General features: G+C 36.2%; 1 protein-coding gene across 1 annotated transcript in view; it reads right to left on the bottom strand.

Moving 5' to 3' along the window:
• WDPCP (WD repeat containing planar cell polarity effector) overlaps positions 1-24,452 on the bottom strand; it is a 247,997-nt gene that overhangs the window by 142,427 nt on the left and 81,118 nt on the right. The window contains exons 7-9 of the mRNA XM_006778547.2: positions 12,671-12,785; positions 10,262-10,395; positions 6,654-6,845 (exon numbers count right to left, since the gene is read on the bottom strand). Of these exons, the coding sequence (XP_006778610.1) occupies positions 6,654-6,845; positions 10,262-10,395; positions 12,671-12,785 (441 nt within the window). The remainder of the gene's footprint in view (positions 1-6,653; positions 6,846-10,261; positions 10,396-12,670; positions 12,786-24,452) is intronic.

Genomic DNA, 24,452 nt, shown 5'->3' with positions numbered 1-24,452 from the left:
GAAGGGCCCCCCCCCCCCCGAGTGCACAAATTTTTGTGCACTGGGCCTCTAGTATTATAATAATTATATATGGTGATATGTGGTTATATAAAATATAGAAGGGGCCACTTTATAAAGTCTAACCACTATGCTCTACACCTGAAACAATACAAAATAATAGTGAATATAAACTGTAATTGAAAAAGAAAATTAAAAAAAAAGAAACTAGCTTTTTGAAGTTGTGCACTGGGCCTCTAGTATTATAATAATTATATATGGTGTCATGTGGTTACTTAAAATATAGAAGGGGCCACTTTATAAAGTCTAACCACTATGCTCTACACCTGAAACAATACAAAATAATAGTGAATATAAACTGTAATTGAAAAAGAAAATTAAAAAAAAAGAAACTAGGGCTTTTTGAAGAAATGTTTATTTTCAGGTCTGGGCCAGGAAATGTACAAGATGAGCATGGAACATTATCATACCAGATAACAGGGAAGCTACCCAAGACCACTAAAGTCATGACAAAAAAAGGAGCTATTTTGAAGAGGTTTCCACTGGCCAAAGATAAAACAATCTGAGCTTCTAAAAAGATAGCAATTACAATTTATGAAAAACTATTAAGTCAACTATGTTTAAATCCATGAATTCATAATGGTATTTAAAAAGATACCTAATTGGTTCCCTTCAGGGAATGATAGGGAACCAATTCATTATCTAAAAACTAGTAAAGAAAATAGACACTTATCCTGATTACAGGAATTCAAACAATGGGGAAACAAATAGGAGATTAGTGGAACTGTCTTTTCATAAAAGTATCACAATTAGTAACTGAAATAAAATAATAAAATTAGTATATCACCATTGTGCAACCCTAATGACTTGAGGGATCTAGGCATTGAGCATCTACCAATACTAACATCACATAAAAAGAGAGAGCCTGCCATTATGTGCCTTCTGATCAAAGAAAACACCATCCCATAGTATTGCCAAAACCATTAACTTGCAGAATTTTTAAGACAGAGAAAGAACCCGGCCGGTATGGCTCAGTGGTTGAACGTCAACCCAGGACCCAAGAGATCACCAGTTTGATTCTCAGTCAGGGCACATGCCAAGGTTGCTGGCTCAATTCCTAATAGGGGGTGTACATGAGGCAGCCCATCGATGATGTTTTTCTAGAATCAATGTTTCTATTTCTCTATTCCTCTCCCTTCCTCTCTCTCTCTCTCTAAAAATCAATAAAAACATTTTTTTAAAGTAGAGCAATCACTAAAAAACACACTAAGAGAAACATGTTGAATCACACCATGAGTATGTAAGCAATAAAATCCAGAGGTAGCACACTGCAGTTTTGACAGGTAAATTTTAAGGGAAAGAAAGGACTGGAGGGAGAATTTGTAGATTAAAAGAGATTTAAGAGATACATTAAAGTGACACATTTATTTTAAGTAGATAATATTAAACTACATTGGGGGGGGGATATTTAGGTAATAAAAACTATTAGGTTTTACCAGAAAGTGATTAAAAATCATGATAGAAGTTACTTCTTGGGACTGGGAATAAGTTGAAATCACAACAGAGTATGCCATGGGATTTCTGGGTGCCTGACAAAGTTCTGTTTCTTGACCTAAGTGTGGATACAGGAGTGCTTCCTTTGTATTAGTTTATTAAAATATACATTTATTTTGTGTGGTTGTCTTTATGTGTTTTGTAATAAAGAAATTAAAAAAAATCATCCCTAAAATAAAAAAGAATCTTTGTTATTTGGTTGAAAGCTAATGCAGTACATACATTCCTTTGGAAAAGATGCTTAAGTACTTTGGCTTTTCAGTTGGATGCATTTATAATGCTTTCTAAATGCTTCTTTTATCAAATCATACTGTATTAAAAGTCACATTTTTACTTTTCCATCAGATGTTCCTTTAAATCACTGCAAAAACAATTTTTAACTTTTATGAAGGAAAAGTTGTCTTTGGATGATTATATTTCCCTAGTCCTTAAAACAGGTTTTTAGGTTTAATAGCTCTGCTTATGTGCTTTTTATTACTTTCCAATAAACAAATTCAGGTGACCCGTTTTGAGTTATCTTTAAATTAACACCATACTCAGAAAGCATTACCAAACCCACATGGCTGAAAAGTTAAAATGCCTGCTCAAATATAAAGGGAAGGGAAGAATAAATTATGCTGTCATCTCATTTTTAACAGTGAAAATGTTAAGTAGTTCTAAGGCAGTGGTCGGCAAACTCATTAGTCAACAGAGCCAAATATCAACAGTACAACCACTGAAATTTCTTTTGAGAGCCAAATTTTTTAAACTTATAAACTATACAGGTAGGTACATTGTTATTAACTTAATTAGGGTGCTCCTAAGGCTTAGGAAGAGCCACACTCAAGGGGCCAAAGAGCCACATGTGGCTCGTGAGCTGCAGGTTGCCGACCACGGTTCTAAGGTAATGGCAGAAACTTTCCAAAAAGAAGTATAAAGAATATGTGAAATTCAAATAAAAATACTACCATGTTACACATGATAATCCACACATACACTATTAAAAACTATTGTAAAATTAATTTACTGATAAAATTTTTCTTTTTCTGAACACTATTTATTGTATATTTTTCAAAAGAAAGTTGTTTTCCTAGACTACATACATAACTCTCTGCTTTGTAGTTCTAATTAAGATATGTACTGTTTCAAGCTCTGTAGTGTGAAATTAGACAAGCAGTTTTCTAACATCCATAAAATAAATAAAAAATGTTCCTGCTCTGACAAACAGATAATTCAGTCACAGAGAGCTTAGTTCTGTTTCCTTTGTTTTCTTTTCTTTTTTTTTTTTTTAGCTGCTTGGTAAGCCAATTTTCTACTTAGAATCTACTGCTAAAACTCTCATTTGGTTCAGTATGTGGGCTTTATCCTTTCCATGGTCTGTCATGCAAAAAAGATGGCTTTAACTTTTTTTCTTACTGTGCTGCAAAGCAGCGGTTCTCAATTTGGATGCACATGTGAATCACCTAGGGAACCTGTAAAAGAATACTGACGCCTCCTCCCCTTTAGAGATTCTGATGTAACTGGTCTGGGTGGGCCCCTTTGTAAAAGCTCTGCAGGTGACGGTAATGTGTTGCCAAGGCAAGGAATAGCTACTCCAGGATCCTGCCAGTGCACCCCTCCACACACACACCAAAAAAAGCAGCTAATTATCTTTTCTGATTGAACCTAGGTGGGAAATGCCTTTTTAAAAATTCTGTAGTGTAATAGATGCAAAGATTAAATTTCTTCTCTATGAGGTTATTACTTGTTTTGTTTGAATTTTAGGGCTTAAGAATATATTATACTTTATTCTAATATTAGTTCAAGAAATTTATTGGTCACTAGTGAAAAAAATTTAAAGACATACACCTGAACATTACTTTTACATGGTTGTGGTTTTAATTCATAATATGCTAAAAAAAAAGTGTTACAAATCATAGATTATGTCTTTACACTCAAAAAAAGAAACAATTATTTCCCTAAACATTTCTTCCAAAAGACATTCACCTTTTACATACAGAAGTTCACAGGAGGTTCTGGAAAATAAATTTTTCCAGTTTTATTTTGAGAGAATGACTGAAAGGGCCAAATCCAACACAACAGTAACTTGCCAAAAAGATGAATTACATACCTGAACATATTAGGACTGAAAAAGGGGACATTAACTATGCAATCAGTGGTGAATAATTTAAAATCATGTGCAAGTATCAGATAACATTTAGTAAAATCTATTCAAATACTTACATAAAATGGATAGAGTTTCCAGAAATACTTTATTAAAATCTATTCAAATACTTACAGAAAATGAATAAGTTTCCAGAAATACAAATTATGGAAGACAACACAAGGATAATATGGAATTCCTGAAAAACCAACAACCCTTGAAAAGTAGAACCAGTATGAAAAATCTACTTTCCTTGAAAGTACTACACCCAGGCAGCTTCATGGGTGTGCTTTACCAAACATTCAAGTATGAGATAATGCCTCTGACTGTTTCAGAGAGAAGGAAAAAAAATAATAATAAAAAAGCTAGCCAGATCACTCCATCGGGCTAATACAACCTTGATATGAAACTCAGAAATAGTAAAAGAAAGTAAAACTGTGTATCAATCTCATATTTGAACAAATTGTGAAGCCCCTTTAATATTCCCTCCTTACATCTCCATAGAATCAATCATGCCCCATTGGCTGGCTGCTACTATAGCTTACACATACTCTATCCACAGCACCATATAACACTTTAGTGCATTTAAATGTTTTCATATTTGCTTCTCAATGGTAGACACTAAGATCCTTGCAGGTAGGGATCGTTTTGCATTCATATCTCATGGCATGAAATATAGTGCTTACTCTACAGTCATGCTCAGTAGTTTCTGAATGAGGTAGAAAGAGAAAGGGAAGGGCCTTTCAGGTAGAAACAGCAGTAATGTGTATGGGCAGGAGGGGTGAAATAATGAGGCAGTGAGTAAACCATTTGGCTAGAACACAGGTTTGTATAAGGTATAACACTGAAAAGGCAAGTCAGGACCAGTCAGGGTGGGCTTTTCAGTGCTAAGACTAAGTTTAGTTTCAGTATCTACTGAAGGCCTCGCAGCAGTCAGTGGCTAAATCAATGAGTGCTGCAGCATCCAGATGAGTACATTTTAGAGCTGCCAGGGAACTGGAGGTGACCTATCTGGTTTAAATCCATTGCTTTAAAAATTAGAAAATGAAGTCAGAGAAAATAGGTGATCTACCTAAGGCCAAAGAACACTGAATTAGCTAACAGCAAGCAGAAGCTCAGAGGGACTAAACTTGTTAAAGGCCACACAATTAATATACCGTCCAACCAACAGACAAATCCAAGTCTGTCCAACTCCAAAGTCCATGAACTACATGACATCAACAGATGAAGTTATTAAACCATATGTACACGCTTTTAGAATGATCCTAGTTTCATATAATCCACTCATCCTATATAATAAAAGCCTAATATGCCAAGTGTCCGGTAGGCCAGTCAACCAATCAAAGCACAATATATTAATGATATGCTAAGGCCGCTCAACTGCTCACTATGACATGCACTGACCACCAGGGGGGAGATGCTCTGACCGATAGGCAAACTTGCTGCTGGGGTCTGGCCAATCGGGACTGAGTGAGACAGGCCGGACATGCCCTGGAGCCCTCCTGTGATCCTTCCCTGGATGGCCAACCTCCTGTGTCCCTCCCTGACTCCGATCATGCACCAGTGGGGTCCCTCGGCCTGGCCTGCACCCCCTCAGGGGATGTTGGAGACCGGTTTTGGCCCTATCCCACAGGCCAAGAGGAGGGACCCCACTGGTGCACGAATTCATGCAGTGGGCATCTAGTTTCAAATAAAGGTAATTTGTGTAATGTATAACTAAAGGCTGATTTAATTATTTTTATCTTTATTATCAAACAGAACAGTTAATAGAATTGTAACTAGCTTTATTACATTGTCATTTTAATGAAGTATTTTACTCGATTAGCATAAAAACCCAAGATCAATAAAATGGTGGCATGAACAGAAGTAAAGAGTAAAGCATTTCCTTAGCCTCAAAAAATCCACACCTAAAACATTACAAATGGTGTTAGTTATTGCAACAGAATTGAAAAAGTTCCCAGAAAAAGGTTAATTAATTAATTAATTATTTAATCAAAAAGTGCTTTTCAGCCTTAAAAGACAGACTAAAAGTTTATAAAACCAGAAGAGGTAGGTAGTGATAGAGAAAATTTGGACTTGTTCATTACATCTCAGAAAAGTAATTCTGAGAAATACTTCTTAAAGCCTAGAAGGTAACAGACTTAGAGAAAATACAGAAACATACTATTTTACCCAAGCAAAAACTTTTTAATAAATGGGTGAAGCTTTTTTTTTAAGTTAGAAAAAAAGTAAAACAGAATTTCATACTCAAAGTACTGGTACAAGCTGGAAATACCCAGAGGTTCACAATAATTAATGACAATAGAACCAATGTCAAGAATAGGGTAGAACACTGTCCTCGCCTCTTAGATTAACCCTTTGGTGATCCTGTCTGAGGCAAGATGCTAGACTGAGGCCACTGCCTAGAGCCCTCCTTATAAATTCTGCCCCAGCCTTGGTTTGGCACCACAGGGTTGTGCACAAAATAGGCATTTGACTGTTCACTGACTGACTGAAGATCAAAGAATGTGACTGGTAACAGCTTTGACTGACATAAAATCATGAGCAAACAGGAATGAGAGTACTAATAAGGATAACAAGAACCATAATAGTGATCAGTGATAAACAGTTTATATGTAGGTATTGCTCTAAATGCATGTATTAACTCCTTTATCTTCCTTAACTCTATTTTTAAATTAACAAAACCACAGCATATAGATCTCAGTAACTTGCTCAAGGACAGAGAACTAGGTAGTGGCAGGACTAGGAATTGAACCCAGAAGCCTTGCTCTAATCATTGTGCTATTCTAATCATTGTGCCAGCCCTGAAATTGTCTATGTAACTTTTAGATAGAATACTTTTAAGAATCCCATTTCATATTCCTTTTGACTATTTGGAAAAATTATAGGTTTAAAAAGCATTTGTATTTACTTCACAGGAAAAATTAATAATCTTATTTTATTTGCTCTTCAATAAAACATATATATTTATTTATATTACCTCCAGTCTTCCTTGAGCATAACACAGGAGCAGCAAATTGGCCCTGTCCTTCTCAGAAGAGATGGGGGCCCATGGCCAAGCATCATCACTGACCAGTGGCCACCAGCAAACAACTGTATCCTGGGCACAATTGATGGCTAGCCGACGCTCTGTTGTCCTGTTTACTGGGCCAGGCATGTCATAATAGGAAATCTAATGGTTTTTAAAAAAGCACACAAGAAGCATTTTTTAATGCAAAATCCCCAAAGTATTATAAAAATTAAAGCATCTGTAAATGTAGATAAATGCAAGTAAATATGCATGTTAAACATGTGCTTAAGGAGGTGTCAGAATTTACCAAATTCTTTTGACACATTTAAAAAAGACATATGTTCAAAATTCTTTCCATTTTTAGCAGAGGAAAGAGAAAGGAAAAATGTGAGTTAGGGAGAATTGGCTGTAGCAATCCCAATCAATACCAAAATGTACAGTCATGGTTGCTTGACAGCATCGACCTACACAGAGGATTTGAGACCGGCTATATTAAATGACAAGTTCAGTACTGCTGACCAAGAGCATCCAAATACTGTTTGAGACATAACATGTTAACAATGACTGACAACAATAAAAGGAAAAACAACTTGAGGCAAATATCATTTTAAGGAATATCTGAGACATATACACATACATTCTGCACAAAAGGATAAGCCACAGCACCGTGTGTAAAAGTTTATGCAGCTTCTGAGAATTATGCTTCTCTTTCTTAGGAAAAAAATTGTAGAATTTATTATTCAAACTATGTTATTTTGGAACATGGTTATTTGAAAACATAAGCACAGCACCATCTGGGTGACACATGCCAAGGAAATATAGATTGCACTGTATTTCTGCTTAAGGAATTAATGGAAGGTTGATAGCTTGGAAGAAAAAAAAAACTATCTTGCCATTGCTGGTCAGCAATAATCGAACCACTTTCTGGGGATTAAGCGCATGGCTAAGCCTACTGGACCAGACACTAGCAAAGGGCAGGGGGTCTTCTTATCAGAGAAATGCTTCTGGAGCCAGTCTCACTACATGACAGATTGCTTTCATATTCCTGTCTGCAAGGCAACAAAGGATGGCAGTAATGCGATAATGCCAGAGTGCAATGGGTGTTAAGAACCCGTTGCATTTATGTATTGTATTTAGTAAATAATCAGGCTCATCCAAATTGTGATCTCACCACTCAACCAAGGCCATTAAAATCAAGGTTAATGCTTTAATAATCCTCTGCTATTTTTTTTAATATGGTCAAAAGGAACCCTTTTCTATTTGCATGGCCATAATATTATTGACCTCTTCATCCTCTGAATGCACATCAAAAGGAACTGAAATCAAAGTAATTACCACTGTTGTTCCCTCATGGTAAACATTTAACTCCTTGCACTGTCCCTTTACTGTTAAATAAATTGAATTGGATTTTTAAAATGCAGACAGGAAAACTTGTTAAAGGCCAATAGTTTCAAGATATTTACCCTGCAATTTTCCCTGCCAAAATTATTCCATTCTGAAAGAATTAAATTATGGTACAGCTGTAAAGAAAAGCAGAATTATACTCTCCACTATTTCCTTGTTTTCAAATCCAAATGGGCAGTGACAGACCACAGGGATGTACTTTATGCTTTGAAGTGCAAATTCTTATGTCTAAGCTCTCAATATCATTGGTTATCTTCCTGTTTTAGAGAAATACCACAATGGAATTACATATAATTTTTATGTACTACTTGCCATGTAAATGTATTACTTAAAAATGTCTACATGGGGAAATAGAGTTAAAACAAGAGACTGATACTTTCAGTCCTCATGTAACACAAATCATGTATGTTATCTGAAATTTCATGTTTTCTATAAGTTTGAATGGCGTCATATTCTATCACGATGGTATACAGCGCAAGTGAAATAAAAAAGTTTCTTAGAATAGTTTTTCAAATGACAAACGGCAGTTTTTACTAAGTATTAAATACCCAAATTGAAATATTGAACCAGAATATGAAATCCATGGGTTTTCCCAAGGGATTACTTCTCTAATGATAGAAATGACAAGGAGTACTCATATCCTAATTTCCCAAATCCAAGGCAGGAAGAATAAACAAATAATTCCTTTACTTAAGGGATAAGGGCCCACATACCAGGTCCATTTTCTACATCTGTTTATAAGGAAAAGATTACGTCATGACAGTTTCTCTCTGCTCTCACTAATGGACAGCCACTGTTCTTTGGCAGAGAAGACTTTATTAAGCTATCCATCAAACCTAAGATGGAGAAACTAGTCATGTAAAAGTTTATATGGCAGCATTAGAAACACTTAAAATAGTTTGAATTAATGCACATTGGTGCCTTTTGAAGAACAATACTGATAAATAAATACCATTTCAACTAAATCTATAGTTAGCCATTCTGGAAAATAACATCCCATTGAAAGTGTTAATTAGCAATTTTTTGACTAACCAAATATAATATAATATATAATTCCTCCAGCTAAGGAAATTGCAATATTACACCAAGTGTTATAGAAGCTCCACAAAACTGTTAAACAAAACCAAATTGTAGTTAGGTACCACAAAGAAAACTTATTTATATTTTATCCTGAATTAAAAATATTTTTTATAAAAATACATTTCTACTAAATAAAATTAGATCCTCCCTCACACCACTACCACCTCAATCACAATAAGAAATAATCCCAACTGGGCAAAAGGTTAGCTTAAATACCACTTTTTAAAAAACGCACAGTTTCAAGCCACAAAGCTGACTTCTAAAAATCTTTGCCTTTACTCTATACTCTATGGCATAAGTGTGCATCTTCTTTAAGAAAGCTGTATATCAGCTCTGTTCCCAGTGAACAGTGAACTGTCTCAAATCCACGTCACAGAGGCTGGATCAATCTTGCAAACACAAGTCATTGCTAAAAAGAGGCCTTGAACTGAAACAGCCTGGAAAATGTATTAGATACTCATCCTAGCAGAGTGTATGCCTTCAAAACAGTTTAAAATGTAATGTGGAAAAACTTAAATTAAAACACACCATTTAAAATAAAAATCCTGCCTTAACAGATGTAAAGTCCCTGATTCAAAGAAACAAATTACCTGGAGTTAGTGAAGGGAGAGACTAACACATGAAGATTTCTTTTTGCATTTTTTCCAATTATAGTTGGAGGGGGGAATCTCCCATTCCTTGTTTATTACACTTTTCTATTAACCTTTGGAAGTGCCTACTTTCTTTTGTGAAATAGAAGCCAGGCCAGCTATCCTTGCTTAGAAAAATAATATGGGGTATTAGGGGAAAATGAGAATGGTATATATACTACCACTACCGACAAAACTATTTTCAAATATGTAACTTGCCTGTTATCTGTCACTGACTTCCATAAGTACTATATATATATTGCTGTAAACATTCCATTGTTAGACCTCCCATAATGAGAGGAAAAGAGAAAACTTAGGTGTGGCCACTGTTTCTAATGAATCAAGCTTAATCCTATAATAACTCTGAAATCTAGAAATGTGCAAGAATAATGACCATAGTATCACCTCATGTGAAACTCATACCTTAATAATTAACAATATGACTACTTAAATTGAAATCTCTACCTTATAATCCAAAGCTGAGAGTTTTTCCAATCTTTTGTTTACATCAGGAGAACCCATCTTCTTGGTAAACTGAATAAAACATAGTTTGTTTTGTGCCAAAAATGATAAGATGATAAAGCTGTCTGTGAGAAGAGCTTTAAAAAAAAAAGGAAGATTTATTAATACCATCAAATAATAAGCTAGAATAAAATAACAATGAATTGATTTTTTCCCAATGAAATATTACAAGAGGCTATTTTTAGAAAATAAATGTTAACTGAAATAACTAGTCTCCTAAATATCATTATGACAATTTACAAGGGTATTGAAGATACTGGAAATAAATGATAATCATCAGTTTAATCATGCATGGATTTTATACTTTTCCTTCTTTTTTGAGACCATGTCAATATACTCTGATGTTTGGGAACAACCACCAAATAAGATGTAGTTGGAAATAGGGCTAGAAAAGCATAAAGACCGTTTCACACCTGAATGTAAAGATTAAAACATGCACTTTTATTTATCCTTAGCCTTTAATCCTGTGTTCATACAATATAAACCACCTGAGAATAAATTGGATTAACAAATATAGATCAATACTCCCCCCCCCATCTTACTTTTTATTTTTAAATGTTTCATCAATGAACCTTCTTTTTGAGAGTATATAAGCTGAATGAAATAAAGCATATTATTTCCAATATGTGCATTAAATATTTAAAAAGGAATATTAGCAAAAATACTTCTACAGCTTTATTTCTAAAGCATACAAGTAGGTAGATAATTTTTATGGGTTACAGAAAGGGCCATTAATGTTACATAAAATTGATAACAATAACTGAGAAATGTTTTATGTTGTTCCTAGCATAAAGAAATTATTGAATGTCTTATATATTTTTCTTTACTTCTACACCCCTCATTGTGCAAACAGTTACCAACAGCAGATCTACACAATTACAGGAGAATCTGGAGAACTGCCAAGAAATCGCATTGTTATCATTGTCTCTTGAGAGTGTATAAATAAAAGAAACAAGTGAAAGAAGATATCTCAGAGACACGCATAATGTTGAAAGTCTCCTTTTAATTCTTATAGAGTTGCAGCAGGATGATAAAATCATCACAGTCACTATTTTATTTGCAGTGTCAACAAAGGGGTCAAAATGAAACCTCTTCCATAGGGAAGCTTCCTTAACACCACTGTCCTAAAGGAAGAGAACGTGGCACACTTACAAGCCTACTTTCAACATATTATCAGCAGCAATGTTGCTAATCATAGGCATCCTGCAGGCTGCTTTGCTTTAGGATGATGAAATTGGGTCTGACTTGTTCAGAGGTAGCTAGTGAGAGCACACAACAGAAGGGCGGTCTGTATTCTCACCTCTGCCTTGCCCATTAGACCACACTTCCCTTTGATTATTCAATTTAAGACATCGACAATTTTCATACTCTAATGAAAATGAAATCTGTTTCTTAGACCTTTTACTGTGAATAAAAGAACATAATCTTAAAACTTCAGGAGTCAGCATAGTGTAGTGCAAAGAAAATGGGTTCTGCAGCTAGAACCCGGATTCAGCTTTCAGCTCAGTCACTCTGAGCTGTTCCTTAGTATCACGTTTGTGAGCATGTTCCTTAGTATTGCAGCTTCAATTTCCTTATCGATAAACAAAAATAGCTATTCCTTATAAAAGGTTGCTTTTTGAATTAAATAAAATGGGTAGGTTGGCAAAGCTTAAAGTCTCTTCAGGTTCAGTAAATGTTAGTATCCTACCTTTTAAATATCTGGCTTAAAATCTTTTTCTTGTGTGCTCCTACATACTATTGTAGTATCACTAAATAGAATCCAGATTTATCTAGTATGTTTGGCATTGATGTTTGATATTTAGAAATAGTGCCTAATCACTATGTTGTACACCTGAAAGTAATTCAATATTATAGGTCAATTCTAATTTTAAAAAGAAGGAAATATTGCCCAGACACTCTCAAAAGTTAATATTCATAGAGTTTGGTAACAAAGAATCTTCCTAAAGAGGCAAAGCAAACATTATTATTTTTTTTAACTGGGGGCTGTGTTGACACATTTGGGTTATTTACTCAAAATTCATTTTTGAAAATGAAAAATATTTGAAATGTCAACAATAGGGAACTAATTTTTAAAGTACACACCAGAAAAAAAACAATTTTGAAAATACATTCACATTTTTTAAGTTAAGAGTGAAAAATATTCAGAATATGAGCTTAACACTTGACAAAAACTTTGATATTAAATATTAGTCAAAACTTGTATTGGTCCCACAGGTTGTAACTATGCTATTACATGCAATTACTTGTGTTTGCAGGTCCCCAGTGGTAATAATTAGTCTACCTGTTGACACACTATTTCTCCTCCCCACTGTTAATGTAAGCAATTGATTTGCACATGGGGGTAATTACCATCACTGATGGTGTCTGAGATGAGCTTCCCCACCAGGCTTCTGTCAATCACCACTTTCTCCAGCTGCGACCCAGAAAGGCTTAGGGACACCAGCACACCTGAACCAAAAAGGAGCTAAAACCAGGTAAGAGGAGGGAGGGGAGAAAGATACACTGAGGATTAGAATCTTTTAAAATTCTCTCTCCAAATGTATAACTTATACAGATATTTACACATGCATCTACTAGTACACCATGAAATTTTCAAAAACAATCACTGACAATTTACAGGTGGTTAAATGATGAAACACAATTGGTGTGTTGATTAAAGCTATATGCAAAAAACGAGTGTAGTCCATGTTTATTAGAAGTCTAATCTTCTAAATACTTAGAAGGTACCCATGCAGAAATAACTGCTTTGCACTGCATACAGAAATGTAACATGTTCTATTAAAATATTTTGAAAGATTACTATTTATACCAAAAATTAAAAGATTTCTTGAGGTTTGAATAGTCATTGCTATGCAAGATAGAAAGTATGCCACCATGACAACATAAACAGCAAATGTTAATGATTTATTTGCAAATTTAAACCCCAATTTTACAAATAAAGATCTTGTCTATCTAAAATATTAAAATACATTAAGTCAAGGCAATTAAAGTAAAATGTTAACTTTTAAAATTCATAAATAAATAACACATACCAGAAACAATTTCTCAAGAAAAGATAGAGAAATGTAGTAAAGTACCAGGCTTTATCGATGTCAGTGCTCACCCAACACCCAACAAAAGATGATTTAATATCACCATTATGATTTTATGCTGCTCGTTTCCATTTGTGGCAGCATTATTCATTCATCTCCAAATGTTTAAAACTTCTGAAGGACTATGCATATGGGTATGCTTGTTATCTATGAGATTATGAAATATCAACATTGGAAGAAATTGTTTCACCTTCAAGGCAACAGACTCAAAGCAGATGAATCATGGAATAGCATATGGCATAAGAGGAAAAAAAACCAATTGTCAGTAAACTTATCATGAACATGCCAGCCAAACTCAAAGACTACTATGGTTTTTAAACAAAACGGGAATTTCCCCACCTACCTAGGCATCATGTCCTAGCTAGAGAGGATGATTCTGTATCAAGACATATTGGGGCATGTGTATAAGATGAGCAGCATGAGGGATTAGGGTCATATAAAAAAAGACCACTATTCCCCCACTGCCTGAAAGATTTCAGGCACATGAATCAGAAAAGGAACTGAAGGGTCCCTTTGTATTTAACTGTTAGAATCCTTGTCCTACTCACCAGAAAGCTTTCTTTTCAGTCTTGTGCTAACAACATGATTTAATGGACTGTCCATTTCATATTAACATCCCAAATGGGGGTGGAACGGGGCAGGACTTAATCATCTTTATTGGTTTTGGAGAAAGCACATTTGTTCCAAGAATTTCAAATTACTTTTGCTACTGAATTACAACCAGCCCTGTTTTATGCCTCAATGGGAAACACTGGTATTTCCATTTTGGGGAATTCCCCCCATAAGAACATAGCATGTGGTCTTCACCCCTTAAATTCTCCCTTCTCAGGAAGGCAATGTTAGGGTCATCTTTCTTATCTAGTTCTTCTCCTGGAAACAGCTTTTGCCTACCTTCCCCATTTATTCAAAACATCTCAAAAATAAATAGAAAAAGATAAATTTTAATCTACTAAAACTTTATACCTATACTCTTAAGCACCTCTTAATTATCCAGAGACTACTAGCTCCTTATGGATACTGGCTAGGCCTCTTTTATGTTTTTATCTTCAGTGTCTAGAACAATGCTAGGCACAAAGTAGGTGCTAACTCAATGTTTAGAGTAATAATCATAATTAACTTATCATAGGGTCAGATGATTCATAGATGGAAGGAAACCTGGTTTAATCTTCCACTTCCACGTGACCTGGAAGTTCCTCCTGCAGCATCCCTTTCAAGTATCCTTCCAGCATCCAGCTCATGCTTGAATATTGCCAGACCAGGAGCTCACTACTTTACTGAAAAGCTATTCCACCATTGGGCATTACTCCATAATCTTCCTCAAAGGAGGTTCAGCCACTTATTTACACATCCAACTGATTCAATCCACAAATACATATGTAGCATATATATTTTTTATGAGCCAGACCCTGCTCTAGCTGTTGAAGATGCAGCAGTGAACAATCAGACAATACCCCTGCCCTTACTCCCCTCAGGGAACTTGCCTTCGAATGTGGAGACAGGCAATACATAAATAGTCTTAATATAATGTCAGATAGCAATAAGAACTACAGAGAAAAATAAAGCACAGGGAGGACGGGGATTTTAGGAAGAAGCTGTTTTAAGAAGGATGACCAATAAATAAGAAGGCCTTTCTGAAGAGATGACATTTGAGTACACACTCAAATGAAGTGAAGTAACTAGCCATATGGCTATTTGGAGAGAGGGAGTTTGAAGCAGAGAACAGCAAATACAAAAACCCTGAGGTCAGAATGTGCTGTAGAAAGCTAGGCCCATGGAGAGGAAGGGAGGGGAGGGAGAGGAGCAAGGAAAGAGAAAGGAAGGCAAGGGAAAGAGAGAGATGGATATTCAGAGGAGGAAAGGAGAGAGATATTCAGGGGCCAGTTTGGGTTGAACCTTTTTGATGAGAAGCAGCAGAGAATTATAATCCAATTATGCTTTAAAGCAGAAATCAGGCAAGAATAGAAGCAAGGAGACAATGAGGAGGCTGGTCTAGGTGAGAGAAGATGATGGTCTGACCTTGAGCAGCAATGGTAAGAGGGAGATGGATATTCAGAGGAGGAAAGGAGAGAGATATTCAGGGGCCAGTTTGGGTTGAACCTTTTTGATGAGAAGCAGCAGAGAATTATAATCCAATTATGCTTTAAAGCAGAAATCAGGCAAGAATAGAAGCAAGGAGACAATGAGGAGGCTGGTCTAGGTGAGAGAAGATGATGGTCTGACCTTGAGCAGCAATGGTAAAGAAATGATATGTTGGAAGATTTGAGATATATTTTAAAGGGTATTAACCAGGACTTGCTGAAGGACTGGATGTGCACACATGAGAAGAACTCAAAGGTGTTTACACTAAGCAACTGGGTTTACTGAGACCAAGAACTGAGGGGAAGCAAATTTATATTAGAGGGAATCAAGAGTTTGTTTTTGCGCATGTTAAGTTTGACGTCTATGGACATACAAGTAAATATATCAAGTAGACAATTAAAAATGAGTCTGCAGTTCAGGTAAAGTGAGGACTGGAAATATATACTCAAGTGTCATCAACAATATATCGGCAGTAAAGTTGTAAAACTGGATAAGCTCTCCTTAAAAAATGAGTGGAGAGGTCATAAGTGTGGGGCCCTAATCCAATCTGACTGCTATTCTTATAAAAATAAAAAGTAAAAAGAGAGACACCAGAGGGCTCTCTCTCTCCATGCGCCACACGGAGAAGAGGACCTTTGACACAGCAAGAGGACAGTTGCTTACAAGCCAGGAAGAGTGGCTTCACCAGAAACCACCCCAGAGGGCTCCTTGATCTTGGAACTGAGAAAATAAATTTCTGTTGTTTAAGGAAAAAGAACAAAAGAGTGGCAAACAAGAGGTTCCACTCTGGAATCTTTAGAGGTGTTAAAAAGTCATGGTAGCCTTATTGACACCTATTTGGGGTACTCACTGGGATCAAGGTATGGCCATCATTTCAGCTCTCTTGTAGTCTGGAGGTACCCTTGATACCAGATTTTGTAATAAGACTGTATAACTAAATTAATAAGCTAATTAATGCATTTTTATAAAACAGCCTGTGGGGAAGGATAAAGTTTCCAAGTACTGGTGCCAAATATACTTCTGGATGGTAATGGAGATAACTGGAATTGGGAAAAAATAGTCTGAAACTCAGGAAAAGAATATTCCAGCCCAGACAGGAAAGTATTTCTGCGTGTTTACCCAAAAGGTTAGTTCTTAAATCTGCCAAAATGGAACAGGCCTATGTAAGACTTGGCAGGACAGGAAGGAAAAGGGCACTAAGATACTGTCCTATTCCAGTGCAGAGGGAGGTACCTCCAGAGCAGATGAGAAGAGATTCATGGGATGAATCAAGGAGAAGGCCCATGGGATTTCCCAATTTTAATGTTGGGTATTTGTGTAGAAAACTGCTGACACAAAATAGGAATTGAAACTTCCTTTTCTCTGACACCCTCCCAGATAGAAAGTATCTTTCCTTATTATTTCTGCTCTAACCCTGTTTCTTTCCATTGCCTTTACCATTTTCTCCCTCTCATTTTCTTCAAGCTTATAGAGAGGTGTGCTTTTTCTTTAAGAAACAGGGAAATGATTTCCATGACCTTCAAATGACTCAAGTTGGTTTCTCTTAACCCTAAGTCTACAGTGCTTAGATAAAGTATTCCATTGGACATGAAATGGCACTGGGAGAAGAAAGAGAAAATTATAGCGGATGACATCATTAATTAAAAAAACATAAATAACCACAATAATCTGAGTTTCATTCATTCAGCAGGTCAAAAATAGGTGAGTGCCTCCTATATGTGCCAAATATATATGGGAATACAATGATGAATAAAAGTCACATTGATAGAATATGTGTAGAACAGTGAAGACCTAATCTCAGAGAGAAGTGGGGGGTTTGGTTAGGATAGATGACTGCTTCCTAGAAGAGTAGTTTATGACCCACAAAAAAGAGAAATACATTACACTTGGTCTCAAGTATTGAAAAAGAGAGGGTACATGAAGTCTTTGTGAATGGGCTGTTTTATCATAGTGGTCACAAACAATCACGTTGCATTCAACATTCTCATAGGTTAAGAAAACTACCCCCAAATCCATGTGATTATTATCACATCTGGGAGGAAATTAAAAGTATAGGTATTCAGGGTCAATACTAAAAATCAACAATGGGTGATAGGTTCAATCAGGGATTTGAGAGTTAACTCATGTACAGGCAGTCAAGACTGGTTCCATGAAATCATTAGGAGACACGTGGGAGACAGCAGGTACTAAACACTACAATTCACAGAGGCAACAAAGTATTAGGACTCTTGGAATAAATTACAGGCCTGAAGCAAATATTTAAAGTACACAGAGATACTCCCTGGAGGCCTAGTGAATTTGAATACTGATCGTAACCAACACCCCTCCAATACTGCCCCCCCCCAATACAAACTATGGGATAAATTCTGGAGAAACTCGGAGAACTACAGACAGTCAAACAATTTTACATTGGGGAAATCTATAATGAAGAGTAGTTACTGATTACTTTAGAAGATAACCTGCTAGAAGAGAGAGAACATATTTTCTGTAATTTATTCCTTCATTCAGTAAACATTTATTGAGTATAGAAGAGAAACCATGCCTGACTAATGCAGTAAAGTACAGAGACAAAAGTGAATGTAGCTAGGACAAGGATAAAAAAATTAATTGACTCACTATAGGGAATTGACATAAGGGCAGCAAACAAAAGGACAAAAAATAGTTTTTCTGGATGTTAACAACGGGGTTTCCCAAGGAATTATTCAATATAGGGAATAGAAACATGCCTGGAAATTTGTCTGATAATTCTAATTCAAATTAAGAAATATCATTTTTTCACTTATTCTCATTGTAAAATGAATGATGCTACATTTTAATCCATAATGTAATTTTAAATCTAGCATATATAATAATATGTTTTATATTTTATACACATATAATTTATGTAATTATATACATTTAATATTTATGTAATTACATATATAAAGTTCACATAAAAGTAATTGTTCCCACAAAATATTTATAATTTAGAATCATGGTCAAATTCACAAAGGTAAATCATATATTTGCTGGCAGTTTTAAAGATCTAATTGGATAAAAGCAGTGGCAGGAAGTGAACAAGAACACATGCCAAGCAACTCATTACTTTTGCTCAAAATTTTATAATTTACAGAGGACTTTTATATACTCTTTCTATAATGAATATAAAATTCCAGTACAACTCTGGTACATAATAAATACACGAGTTACAAAAATAGTAGTAACTAGGTTAATCCTCATACTAATTCACAGTCAGGCGGGTAGAGTAACTAACCAAAGATCTCATAATTTGTGGGCAAGTAGAGTAAGACAGGAAAAATTCTATGTTCTTTCTCCTGCTGTTGACTTCTCAGTTGACTTCCATGCAATATCTCACCTGATTTCCGTCTCTTTAGCTGCTACTATACTCTACACAACTCTCCCTCTACTCCAGTGGTTCTGAACTCGTGGTGATTTGGACTACCCAGGGACACCTGGCAATGTCTGGAGACACTGTGATTTGTCACAACCTCTATCTGTTAGCCATGTCTACTGAGGCTCACCTAAGAGAGTGCTTATAAATAAGTTGCTGTAGAGGCAAAGTGTTTTCCATATCTCCATCAAGCAGACGTGGGGAGTCCTCAAATTCTAACACTTTTCTCACACCTAGGAAGGGTAAGAAATGAGAACTTGGTCAGATATCTTAAGTGGAGTGGTGGACACTGCCCAGTTCGGAACAGGACCTGGAGGAAGCCTGTTCCATAGTCTCTAACCAAGTTCAGGGCTATGGCTCTGATGACTAATGCCAGTTGTCAAGACAGAAAGAGCCCCAGGCAGGTCAGATAGCTGTGGCAGCTTGATACAAATATCCTGTAAGAACACCTCCTTGCTTTCTTTCCAAGTCTCCGCTCACCAATCAGCCTTCTTATCTTTAACTTAGTCTCTTGAGTAATTCATCCATCAGGTGGGAATGCCCCAAGCAAATGAGCAAGGTCTGTGATGCCAAATATAACTCGCACTGTGAATTAGTAAACTACAATGACAGTTAATAAATCAGTTGCTTCGTAGTTTAGTTACTGTGAATGTTGTTAGTACAAGAAAACAAAGGAAGATAACATAAGAGATAGATAAGTTTAATTAATCAGAAATTTTCTGCTGAAAATACACTGCTGAAGAGGGGAGGAAATTTTTAGAAGTTGCAGGCCTACATGAATAGCATCATCCCATTTTATTAAGGAAAAAGCAGGTGTGGTATGTGTATAAATACATATTACAGAAATTGTCTATATAAACCCAAGAAAATGTCAGGAAAAATATATCCAAACTGTTGATAGTAGGTAACTCAAAGAGATGGAATTGGGGAGCTAAAGGCATGAACTTTAACTCATTCCTAATAGATTTTATTTGATTTCAGAGAGGAAGGGAGAGGGAGGGGGAAAACCTCAATGATGAGAATCATTCATTGGCTGTTTCCTGCACACCCTCTACTGGAGATCAAGTCCGCAACCCGGGCATGTGCCCTTGACCAAAATCGAACCTGGGACTCTTCAGTCTGCAGGCCAATGCTCTATCCACTGAACAAAACGAGCTAGGACCCTGATAGCCTTTTTTAAAATTGGAATTATGGATGATGTTTTATTTTTTATGTATTACTTGGGTTTTTTTTCTATAAAACTTTTTAAAAACAAAGAAACAGTTCTTAAAACATGTCCATAAATATACTATTTTATGTTTTTAAAGAGATATGGTTTTAAACAGATGCTTTTATGCCACATAATGTGTTTCTAAGAAGTCAGAATTTGAATCACCCTGAAAATGAACTATAATAGAGGCTCCTCATCCAAAGCAACAAGTAGGAAACTGAACTGAGTCCCTCTCCTCTGCAATCTCACTTACGGAAAAACAATTTAAGATACCTTTTTCTTATCGTATTGCCTCATTAGATTGTTCACCCATATTCCTAACAATTGTAAGGTATGATACATCCAAACTACGGATTACCATGTACTTACTGAAAATAAGGTAGGTGTAGATTACTGACAGTGTGTTGTACACTGTAATGTGTAGCACTTACAGAATATATAGAGTGAAATTCCATTTATTTAAAAAACACATGTATATACATACATATACAATGATGAGTGCTTGTAAATGCAGGAAGGACATAAAACTGTTGACTGCGGTTACCACAGAGAGAGGACTGAACTTGGGGTAGAGGGGTACTTTTACTTTTTACCTTATCTGTATGTATGCCATCTTACAGTGATCAGGAATAATCTTAATTATTTTACATTTTAAAACATTAAACGGGGGAATAAAGATCACCACTAAATCTTTTTTCAGTTCCTTTAGTTTGAGATGACTATTTTTTTTAAAAATATATTTTTATTGATTTCAGAGAGGAAGAGGGAGAGAGAGAGAGATAGAAACATCTATGATGAGAGAGAATCATGGATCGGCTGCCTCCTGCAAGTCCCCTACTGGGGATGGACCCCGACACCCAGGCATGTGCCCTTGACCGGAATCGAACCTGAGACCTTTCAGTCCACAGGTTGACGCTTTATTCACTGAGCCAAACCGGTTAGGGCTTGAGATGACTATTTTTAATTGCTTACCTTTACCCAAAGACTTAAAATTCACCAGTGAATTCTGATTCTCTTCAATTTCTCTCAGCTCTACCATTTTTAACTTACTTCCTTTTCCATTCTCTTTTACAGGACCATGTTCAAAAGCTGCTCTTGACACCTCCCACTTCTCCTTCCCTATAGTATATACCAGGGGTCCTCAAACTACGGTCCGCAGGCCACATGCGGCCCGCCGAAAACATTTATCCGGACCGCCGGGTGTTTTTGCCGCTGCTATGTGCATAGGAATTTGTTCATAGTTTTTTTTAAACTATAGTCTGGCCCTCAAACAGTCTGAGGAATAGTGAACTGGCCCCCTGTTTAAAAAGTTTGAGGACCCCTGGTATATATACTAATGTAGCATTTCAAAAGCATAGTCCATGAGGTGCTTATCTTTGATGATGTTCCAAAAAAGCAGGCTTGAACACTGTATGTAAGAGCCTCCTCTGCAAGATTATTTCCTCAGTTAATTTAAACACACACACACACACACACACACACACACACACACACACACACCCTTAATATGCTATGGGATACCTTCCTACTTCATCAACACAGAGTATTATGAGGGGCTTAAGAATAGCAGGGATTTCTTCGAATAAGTATTGTTAAATTGTTACTATTGCTTTTCACACACACACACACATAAAACCACAAAAATCTTTAAAAACAAAAATCTACCATAAAATATTGAGCAGTGAGCGTTACAACTTCCCCCAAATAGTTTATCATTTTGTCTTTAACAGAACCAGGTACAGTCCCTGCCCTCCTGGAAATTCCAGTCAAATCGATGAGGTATATAGTAATTAAAAAGTCACACAATAAATATTAAACTGGAACTGCAGTGAGTGCCAAAAAGTACACGGTGTTGTAATAGCAAATAATAGGAGATCGAGTTTGTCAGGGAAAGCTTCCCTTAAGAAGTTGTAATTGGTGGACTGAGATCTAAGGATAAGACTGCGTTACCTCAGTGAAAGGAGACTAAAGGGCATTTTAGGCAGAGCCAGGAATAATTTGTACAAAGGCCCTGAAGCAAGAGAAAGTATGTCGAGCGACAGAAGCCTGGTACAGCTGGGGCACTGAGACTGAAGAGGGTATACTAAGAGATGAAGTTAAAAAGGTAAAGATATTGGGACCAGTTCAGCTTGGCCTTTATCTTAAGAATAGCACGATGCTATCATTTTAAAAATTCAATTTAATGATTTGATTTTTGGAAAAGATAATACACTCATAAAGTTCCAAAAGAAGACAATAAATTATAGAGATAAACAATTACAAGTCTTATTCCTATTTCTGTACCCCTCCCACCTCTGCTTCCCTACCCTGTCCTAGTTAATCGCAGTTTCTTATACATTCTCCAGAGCTGTAGAAGGGTTTTGAGCAGATTTGTTTTTTAAAATAACGATTGTGGCTACAGTGTGGAGGACAGACTGATAAGGAGCAAAAATGGAAGCATAGAAGAGTAAGAAGTGTTGAAGGAGTCTAGAAGAGAGAGGTGAGGTGGCTCTGACTGAAGTGATGAGCCAAGAGAGGGGGAGCCCCTGGCAGATGTGAGAAGGATTTGGAAGATAAAATGAACAAGAGTCAGAGATTAGTTGAAAGTGCGTGGGGGCACGTGGCATGTTGGGTGAAGAACAGAATGATTTCAAGAATAAACAGATGACTTCCTGGTTTCTGGTTTCCGTAAGTGGATGAAAGGTAAGGCTATTCACTGAGATTAGAATGGTGGAAGAGAAACAGGTAGGGGACTCTGAATTCCCCTTTCAAGATAATGTGTGTTTGAAATATTTTTAAGGTGCTCAAGGGGAGAATCCAGTAGGCATCTGGATTTATGGATGTAGAGCATTGGGCTAGAGGTGTGTGCTCTAGAGAGAAGCCACTAAACCTCTGGATATAAATTTGGTAACTTAGCAGTTCAGAGTGAAGAGAAGAGGGCTTAGAATCGGGCCTTGAGAAATTCTAACATTCAAGGACAGAGGAAAGAAACATGGGCCGGAGAAGGAGACAGAGAAGAATGCCAGAGAGGTAGAAAAATATTGGAAGAGCAGTGTCATGGGAACTAACAGAAAAAGTACTTCAAGAACAAAGGAGTGGTCAGTAGTGTTAAATTCTCCTGTGTATTTAAGATGATCCTATTTTTAAAAAATTCTATTGAGTTTAGAAATATGAAATGGTGTGTGTTTTTGTTTTGTTTTATGTGTGTGTGTGGTTTTATTTTGTGGGTGTTTTTTTGGGTGGTTTTGTTTTGTTGTTGGTTTTTTTGCAAACTGAGTAGAAAGTTTTTCTTCTGTAATATTCAGGAGAAAAGCCCAAGTGAAGTTGACTGAATGCTGAGTAAGCAATAAGGAAATGGAGAATCCAAATCGTGATAAATCTTTTAAGAAATTTGATTATGAAGGAAAGGAATAAGACATGGTGGTACTTGAGATAAATAAGAGTTGTGATTTGTTTAAACAGAAAAGATTTGAGCTTATTTAAAAGTTGAATGGGAATCTCAAGGGACCCAAATAGTCAAAACAAATTTGAAAAAGAAGCAAGTTAGGACTCACACTTTCTAAACATATTATAAAGCAACATTAATCAAAACAGTTGATACTGGCATAAAGAAATACCTACACACCAGTAAATTAGAATAGAGAGAGCCCATAAATAAACCCTCACACATATGGTCAAATAATCTTCCACAAGAGTATCAAGACCACTCAATGGGTAAAGGAGAGAGTCTTCAACAAGTGGTGCTGGAAAAACTGAATACCCACATGAAAAAGAAAAAAAGATTGGCTTTTATCTCATGGTATACACAAAAATTAACTCAAAATGGATTAAAGACCTTAATTTAGACCCCAAACTACAAAACTCCTTGAAGAAACAATAGGGAAAGGTTTCATGATATTGGATTTGACAATTTCTTAGATATGACACCAAAAGCATAGATCACAAAAGCAAAAGTAGACAAATGGGATTCCATCAAACTTTAAAACTTTTGTGTATAAAAGGACAAAATCAACAGAGTGAAAACGCAACCTACAGAGTGGAAGAAAATATTTACAAATCACATATCTGACAAAGGATTAATAGCCAGAATAGAGAAACTAAGATGGCGGCATAGATAAACACCCGGAAATTGCTGTCTCCCACAACAATTGAATAATACATCAAAAACACAAAACGGACATCATCCAGAACTACAGGAAGGCTGGCTGAGTGTAAATTCTACAACTAGAAGGAAAGAAAAGCACACTGAGAGCCAGAGGAGCTGCGGAAGTAAAGTGCAGAGGTAGGGGGCTCACGTGCAGAAAGGGTCTGGCACCTGAGGACGCGGCTGTCTTTTTGAATCCGGAGGGAGTCACAAGCTCCTGACGGCTCTGAACTTCG

The sequence above is a fragment of the Myotis davidii genome, unplaced genomic scaffold, assembly GCF_000327345.1.
Source record: "Myotis davidii unplaced genomic scaffold, ASM32734v1 scaffold6, whole genome shotgun sequence".
Taxonomy (NCBI): Eukaryota; Metazoa; Chordata; class Mammalia; order Chiroptera; family Vespertilionidae; genus Myotis; species Myotis davidii.
This window is presented reverse-complemented; position numbering and strand designations above follow the sequence as displayed.